The sequence below is a fragment of the Limulus polyphemus genome, unplaced genomic scaffold (genome assembly GCF_000517525.1).
Source record: "Limulus polyphemus unplaced genomic scaffold, Limulus_polyphemus-2.1.2 Scaffold5301, whole genome shotgun sequence".
NCBI classification, from domain to species: Eukaryota; Metazoa; Arthropoda; class Merostomata; order Xiphosura; family Limulidae; genus Limulus; species Limulus polyphemus.
In genome coordinates, this window is record NW_013670911.1 from 15,103 (window position 1) to 24,186 (window position 9,084).

Here is a 9,084-nt window from a genome sequence, read left to right on the forward strand (position 1 = left end):
GAAATTATTAGTTTCAATATCTTCAAAAAGGGGAATTGGAATCATATACAAGAAATTATTAGTTTCAATATCTTCAAAAAGGGGGATTGGAATCATATACAAGAAATTATTAGTTTCAATATCTTCAAAAAGGGGGAATTGGAATCATATACAAGAAATTATTAGTTTCAATATCTTCAAAAAGGGGGATTGGAATCATATACAAGAAATTAGTTTCAATATCTTCAAAAAGGGGGATTGGAATCATATACAAGAAATTATTAGTTTCAATATCTTCAAAAAGGGGGATTGGAATCATATACAAGAAATTAGTTTCAATATCTTCAGAAAGGGGGATTGGAATCATACACAAGAAATCATTAGTTTCAATATTTTGTGAAACTAACAGCACGGTTAAACCCCACAGATGAAGTGTTGAAGTTGAAGCAGATGCATGATGAATTACAAGACTACTACCCTAGCGATTCTCAAATTAAAAGTCCCATTGCTGAAATGAAGAGTAAATATAAGAAGGTTGGTATAATGCCCAGTATGTTACCACTGTAGTATAATCCATATAGATTTCATTATGTCATAAGAAGGTTGGTATAATGCCCAGTATGTTACCACCGTAATATAACCCATATAGATTTCATTATGTCATATTTTCATTAATATTTGTTTTTTTCTTTTAGAAGTTGTGTCTAGCTCCATTAATTAAGATATACTGAAATAATCCTAAATCACCAATTTCTGGAACGACTCCTCTATCGACCATACTAAGCTCGGTACCAAAAGATGCTGGATTGGCTCATGTGGCAGGTGTTAATATCATGTAACTGACACTGTTTATCTTTTGTTTGGAAACAGACTCGTATTATCTTTACCAACAACATACATAGCCTCATTGAAATCATCTCTATACGTGTAGTATCTGAAACATGTTTTGAATTTTTAAGGCCGACACTACACTTAAGCTTGTAAAATAAGTGGACTCATCATAATGATACATTGTTAGTGTTTTATTAAAAATTTTTGTTGAAAAAAACTAAACAATCATGAAATATTCACTCACAAAATAAATAAATTAATGATACCTACACTAAACAGTCTTTTATCTCTGACACCATATAAGCTTTAATATATGGAAACTGGGAAGGTCAAACTTCAACCAAAAAACTTGGCAGAACATGTGAGGAGTAATACAGGACATATGGAATACTATTTCACATCATACATTTAATAACATAAAAAGTTAATAGGCCTAAAATTTCTCATAAATAGTCACGCAAGTTGCAGATATTTAAATTTAAAATGGACAAAACTGAGAAGAAGATGGGAAAAAAAAATTATCTGCACCAATATGGGATTTTTATCACAAATTTTAGGCCTGTTGGTGTTTAAACCATATCGCAAAAAGTTGATTAAAGCAAATATATATAACACTTGTGCATTGTAAAAGTTATTCACTTCTCTTTCATATTTTTCTGTAATCATTTATTGCTGTAATGATAAACTGATTCTTTATTTATAATTACTTAGTGTTTGTGACTCCTGTACGTGTATCGCCCGAGTATTTCTTTAATTATTTCCAGTGCTGTATATTATGAACATGAAAGTATATGTGAGATGCAATTTACATCAAGTGAAAAACAAAATACTTTACTGATGAATGAAGCTGCTTAAATACAAACTTTAGTGTTATAAGAATCTATTAGATATCCTGACTGTAGAGAGAGGTTTTAAGTTCTTTTGTATCTATAATTGGGAGTGAAAGATCTAGTATCCAGAGCCACACTTTGATTTTCTTCCACCTGTGCTCGGTGTTTTATCTAGGTTTTCAATCGTATGTGTCGTTTTCTGAAAAATCAACATTAATATTGGGAAAAAAAATTCATGTTTCAAAAAAAGAGTGCTTGTGTCTAATTGTTGTATGTTCTTCATGGAGAAGAAATGTATTTCTAGACTAAAACTGTTTGCATTTGGTCTAGTTTATGAGTAATGTATTTTGAAGTAAATCCTCAGGTACGTGTGTAGCTTGTTTTTTGTGTGGATGTGTATTGTATAACCTGTGTTAATATATTTTCACGTGTGTATTTTTGCTTTCCTAGGTTGAACTATATATATAAGTACACATGATTTGTGTTTCTGTGGAAGTTTAGTGTAAATAAATTTGTTCTGAATGATGTTCAGTGTCTGTGATGTTAGATTTTTGGATAAAGCTTCACTCAACATGGACAAATTTGTAAAATGTTTTTTTTTTTGCCTTTTTAATTTTATGCCTTTTGTGCTTCAGCTTTGAATAATCATGATCATGACTTATCACCATTTCTAACTGGGGACCCTGGTTAACAATTGTAAAAGAATAAAATAGTTTTCTTATTAAAAAAAAAAAAAAAGTTTTACTAACAGTTTTACTTCACCAAATTTTATCCAAACAGTTGTGACAACTTCATGGCTATCATTTTGATTGTTCAGTTAAAGCTCATTAACTGTACTTCATGTTCCAGTTAAACTCTGAGTGTGTGTGTGTGTGTGTATATAATAAATACATTTCAGAATGGTTACACTAAGTGTTTCTTATAAAGTCTTGTTTTTAGTAGTTGTCCAGTGCATGTGGGTGTGTAAGTACTTACTGTTACTTCAGATGGTACTTAATCTCATTACTTGGTGTATTTCTCCTGTATTATACTTGTAATTTACAAACTATGTATCACATGTAGAGAGTGTTTTTGTGCTGTATGTTGCTTATTGCAGTCCCCTAATAATTTTAATTTTGATGGTTTGTTAACAGTACCACATTTCAGTAATGTCTTTAGCTGTAAATGAATTGATTGTTGTCATTACTAAGTGTATATTTTTAGCTATGATATACAGGGTGGGTAAAAAGTCTGGTCACCCTCCCATACTTAAAGCTAATGTTAACAGTTTAGTTTATCGTATGTTAGTGGGGCTTTATCAAACAGGTTGTGGCAAAGGAACGATCGAAACAAAACAATTGTTGAATGTTTCACTAAGGTCACCCCCTGATATGTTAAGGAGGATGTAACATCACACATGAATCTATCATCCCATGTCATTAAAATGAAGGCCAACTGATTATTAATCAAACCTTTTGTTAGTCTGTGTCAGTACAAGATATGTAAATATGTCAATATGCAATAAATTCTTTCTTTCACGTACACTATCTTTATTTGAGGGGAGGCTGCCCAGACATTCGCCTAGCCTGTATGTAGCTAATATAGTATTGTAGTACAGCTGATATTGAAAGGTTCTTGGAGTTTGAAAATACCATGTAATGTTCATTAAATTTAATTTTACATAGTCAGGCCGAATATTTGAACTGCATTGTTTAAGTTAAACACAAGAAGAAGAAATAAAAGTGTCATATTTTTGTAACTTTTTCTTTATTACACATACAAATATTTCACGAGTTGTTGGTTTTTATACGAGATCTGTAATTCTATCATTCATTCTCGCAAGGAAATGCAGAGCTGCCACGGATCAGGCCTTTCTTGGGTATGAGAAAGTCTAGCAGTTTAGAAAGTCTTCAGACGGTCATCCAAGAGCTGAGAAGAGAAGAAACATACACGTTGGAAGCTAAAACCACGGACGATAAAAGAACCAAAAGTGATCGTCTTTGTTTAGCAGCTGATCAACCCTTTGAAGGAACCCGTAAGTTAATATGTTTAAGATACACAGTGTCTAGATTTGGTGATTTAAAATTATCCTTGCTTAGAATTTCATGCATAGGTCTTTCAGTGACGTTAAAATGTCTGCAAATCCCCACCCCCCACATCATATGGAACAGTTCCAGTGTTAATTACTAAGTGAGAGTTTAGTGTGTTTTATTTTTACAAGGCATATCTGGATAAGCTACATATTTCTACCCAAACATAGCTTTAGTCTTCACAAAAATATTTACTGGACATGTTTTATTTATTTACGAATTTACTTGTAATCACAGTAGTTTATAGCTGTTGGAATTGGTGAAGGATTAGGTAGTATTTAGAATTTTTTTCATGTTCATACTTGGAGATTATATTGATAAAATTGGGTTTCATTCGTAAAGAAATGTTTTTCCGTTGTGTTTCAAAGTTTTTTACATCTTTTTTTTTTCAACGACAGAGGAAGTGAGTGGAAGCGTGATTAGTTCTGGAAGTCATGGTTGTGCTTCCCTAGCAGCTATGTTCAATTTTTCTTCTCCTAGTAGTGATTGTATCCTTGACGAATATCTTAGTCCTCATCGTAAATCTTCAAAGCAAAGTAAGAAAAGGGGATTGTGGAAAGGATTAGGCTCTGTATTTAAGTAAGTATTATACAGTTGCTCGAAACTTAAAAATTGATGAAATGATGTCTTACCTAACAAACGCTTTGATTAGTATCTTCTTTCACTACAGCCAAGGGTTGCTGAGGAGTAGCAGGATGAAAGAAATTACAGGTTTAAACCTTTAACGGTTTTTTTTAAAATTGTTAATCTCACTATCATATCAACCATTAGGCCTTTAACTCCCACGAAGATTAACTTTGCATTTAACTTTTCTCTGATTGAATTTCTTCATCTCCTTTACTCTCTTCTGCTCTTTATTTTTTGTCTGCTTGCCACTATTTATACATCTATCACTTAGGCCTTCTAAAAATCTCTATATCCTCGACATCAATGAATTACACGCGACGTTCAATAGCCTCGACATCAGCGAATTATAAATGCAATGTACAATTCTTACCGAGTTACGTAATCAAGCTCGTCATAACGATTGCCTTTTAAAATAATTGCTTTTAACTCTGGTGTTCTGGGATCAACAAAGCGAAAGGAAGATCTACTAGATATTAATTAAATTATAAATATATCAATTCATGTGAATATGACTGAAAAATTTAATTTTTTCTGAAAAGGTGGTGTCTATTTACCTGTGACCATGCTGTGTAGATATCCCTATTCCTTCTGTTTGTCTGTCGTGATCATCATGTGGGTTTTAACCTCTATTCTTACTCTATAAACTTGGAGAAAGTTGATATTATTGTTATTGGGTAGCTGCAATCCTGTAGCAGAAACCTTACATTGTCAGACGTATCCTTCATCCTGTTCATCACTTCTTCTCAGCACTACATTATTTTAGAAAATGGTGATCATAGCATCCATGATCTTCTGCAGTTTGTACCTGACATCTTTTGGTAAAACATGTAAAAGACGTCTCTCTCTCTTCTTTTTTTTTAAACTTATCATAAGGACACGTAAAAGAACAAAACAATTTACTACACTATTTTTGGAAAAAATAATTTTTTATTAAATGTTAACGTAGTTTGGGTTTGGGCTTGTATTAGCATTGAAGTGATTCAATCATTCCGTTATGTGGAAGTCTTGTAAATGTTCAAATACAAATGTGTAATAATAAATGATAGGCTAGAGACTCGAGATAAAGATAATATCAAGTGCGTACATTTGTGATTTACTATGAACATACTAGGTGTTGTATTGTTTAAAAATATTTCCTATTTTGATATGAAGAGTCATGTGGATTATTTGTTATGGATTCCTATTTTGATATGAAGAGTCATGTGGATTATTTGTTATGGATTCCTATTTTGATATGAAGAGTCATGTGGATTATTTGTTATGGATTCCTATTTTGATATGAAGAGTCATGTGGATTATTTGTTATGGATTCCTATTTTGATATGAAGAGTCATGTGGATTATTTGTTATGGATGTAATTATTTATACTATTCTCCATATTTATTCTTAACCATTTCATTACTCTAAAAAATTTAGAAGTGAATATTTAAAACATTTATTACATATCATTTTAAGTGTTCACCAGTTATGTTAGAAACTTTGTTTTTAGTAATTTTAAGTTTGTTTGTTTTTTTTCCTGAAAGGATGGTCGACTTAAACCAAATGATCAGCTGTTAAATATTAATGGAACCTCCTTGCTCAACATGACAAATACAGAAGCTATGAAGACACTAAGAAAGGCCGTGATCCAAGAGGAAGGCCCAAGTGTCATTCCACGTGCCATCGCTGTGAAGATTGCTCGTAGGGTGTCAACTCTCGGTGTAGTTGATACAGCAGGTGAAAGTCAAGGCTCACCTAAATCAAATTGTCAAAATGACTCCGTGATTGGCTCTGACGTTAGATATAGATTTCCAGAAGGAAATATTATTCAGAACTCTTCCATTCAAGTGGAAAACAAAGGTAGTGAAAGCTTGGGAAAAGAAAAAGGGGAAAATCTGTTGAAAAATCATACTAATGTCTGTATTCCTAAACTTAGTTCAAATTTTGATGAAAATATGAATGAAAAAGAAAAAAATCAGGATAAAATTGTCGATCCACTTACTCTAAGCAGAAATCCTGTAATTGACAGACTAACAGGACAGAAATCTCAGATCCAAACGAATTGGACGAGTCTTCTCCATGATGAATCTTATTTGTGTCGTGGTCGTGAACGTTTAGGTGGTAAACTAGTTGGTAACACATACAGTGATTTAGTGCAATCTCCGACAGTTAACATGCCTTCTTGTAGCAGTGTAATGATTGAAGTAGAATCCTCACATGAAAACCAACTAACCAGTGTTAAAAATCGACCGGGAACCCCCGAACACTTGTTGTCAGCACCTGGTACAAAACACAGAAGCAAGGACAATCACGATGAGAAAAACAATTCCGCAGTCAGTATCATAACCAATCAGTAAGTTTCCTTCATTAACTTCAAATGCATGGTTTGTTTTCTAGTAATTAAATAAAAATTCTGAATTGCATAGCAGTCAAGTGGATTTTAACCATTATTCCTTATGCTTCCTGTATCTAGTACAATCTGCTAATTGCACTGTTAATTGAACACTTCTTTTATTATTATTATTAGTCTGTTTAAGATTTTTGTATGTTTGAAGATTAAACTATTGTAATTTTTAGAGAACAACAATTCAGTAATAATTTTAACTAGAAGCTAGATCCTATATTATACAAATTTTTCATTTAATATATTTTTGTTCCTATAATCAACACCATGTCTTGTTTAAAAATCACGATGGTATAACTGGAAAAAAAACCCCATTATGATACCATTGCATACAAGTAAATTTCTGTGTACTCAATTGATGAAAATAGCCCAAAAAGTTTTTTTTTTTTTACTCTTAACTTCAATAGCATTCCTGCTGATGATGGAAACCCTTTTAATCTCTCCCGAGATGGCTTTGGTCGACAAAGTGTTTCAGAAAAACGTAATGCTCAGTTGGATGTTCATAATATGGATGCTTTTCAGAAAAACAAACAAACCAAGGAAGAAAGAGAGAATCAAAAGCATATTCAGAATGATAAAAAGGACAAGGTAGAAATGGAACATCAGGCACAACATCAACAAACATATGAAAACCACAAATTACTCCACTATCCATGCTGTAGAGATCAAGTTTCTGAAAGAAAGCTTGCAGATGGTGAGAAGTGTAGCTGACTAGAACATGTTCTTAAGTTGTAGAATAAAGTATAACATTCATGTCTTGATACTCCATTTTATATTCATCCTGGGTTTTAAACCTTATAGCATAATAAACGTACAACTTTCATTATTGTTTACTTATAGATTGGAGATGAACATTATTGGTAATAATTGTAGAGACAGTTAGTAAAATGGGTGTAAAATACAAATATTATAGGATTTCTCACCCCACCCCTCCTTTGTGTAGAAATGAGTTGCACCAGAGTATGGTCATGTGTTAATGGTTTAAAGAGTGATTGGCTGTTATCCAACCATTGACAGTGCCATAGTAGCATAATGCTTTAAAAGCTATATCTATAGTATTTTGGTTGAATACATTCAGAGTTTCCAGGACAGAAATAACAAATGTGTAGAAATTGAAGTTTTAGCTGGTAAAGACAACTAGATGCAACAGATGGAGGTGAAACTTTATGTTTCAGTTGAAGCTGTTTGTAAACATTAAAGAGTGTACACAAAACTAGTAAAGCTGGAGAAGTTTGTTCCTTACAGGAGAATCCAAACTCAAATTGTTTAGCAACAAAGAACAATTTGTAAACACATTGATACTTATTATAGAAAATGTACTACATATTTTTTACATTACTTTGATCTGTCTTTTTTATGTATATATATATATATATTTCAATAATATCACTGTGCTTTTAAACCTTCATTGATTTTCTGCTGTATTAACATAATGTGTTTATCTACATAAGTGTAAGAATGGTATCACATACAACATTTACAGTGAAGCAAGCTGGAGAACCAATATAAGTGTGGGTTCTCAGTCAAGGGTGTAGTAAACCTACATAAAATTGATGGCACCCTGACTTCTTACTGGTACATATAGATTCTTATCTTGTTATTACCTCAGAAACAAGACTTTTTGGGCATAGATTCATCTTTCAGCAAAGCAAAGACTCCAACTATGCAGTAAATGAGTAAAACAATACATAGAAGACAAAAGGAAATACTGAATCATAACTTGGCATGCACAAAGTCCTGTTGTGAATATTATTATGGCTGTTTGTCAGGAACTTACTTTCTAGGAGTATATACTAAAGTAAATATATGGGTGCGTTGGGCTAAGGATTCTTCTACAGTAGGTGTCTGTGACTTGTTGGCGATAAAATTCAACAATAAACAAACAGCACACACTCCACTTGTTTTTAAAATAATATATTCAAAACAAGTTAAATCTATATACAAAATTCTGTACACTATGGAGATCATAGTTGTTTCTTAAACACTATACAGTTTTCTTCTTGTCGAAAGTCCATTTAGATCAATTCAGTTGCTTTGGAATTCAGTTGACAAACCTATCTATTTTTCTCTATTTCTATCACAATAGCATTTGTGTATAGCTCACTTGCATTATCGTTGAGTTGCTGCAGTTGTGTCCTGTACTTCAAAAGTTATCTGCTCCTTATCTCTTTGGGGCATCGTGAGAATCATCTTGTCAATTTTAGATTGTGGGATTTTTGCCCACTCTTGCTTCAAAACTTGGAGTAGGATCGCTCTTTGAAGTTGGTTTTTTTGGTTGTTTCTTGACTTGCCGGTCGAGTATGGCCAAGAGGGTTTCGATGGGGTTCATGTCAGGAGATTGGCTCTGCCAGGGCAACTTCTGGAT

The 9,084-nt window shown here is 32.6% G+C and overlaps 1 protein-coding gene across 1 annotated transcript in view; it reads left to right on the top strand.

Moving 5' to 3' along the window:
* LOC106472400 (inaD-like protein) overlaps nt 1-7,430 on the top strand; it is a 21,124-nt gene extending 13,694 nt beyond the window's left edge. The window contains exons 7-8 of the mRNA XM_022400980.1: nt 5,860-6,668; nt 7,127-7,430. Of these exons, the coding sequence (XP_022256688.1) occupies nt 5,860-6,668; nt 7,127-7,430 (1,113 nt within the window). The remainder of the gene's footprint in view (nt 1-5,859; nt 6,669-7,126) is intronic.
* Nucleotides 7,431-9,084: the final 1,654 nt, after the last annotated feature.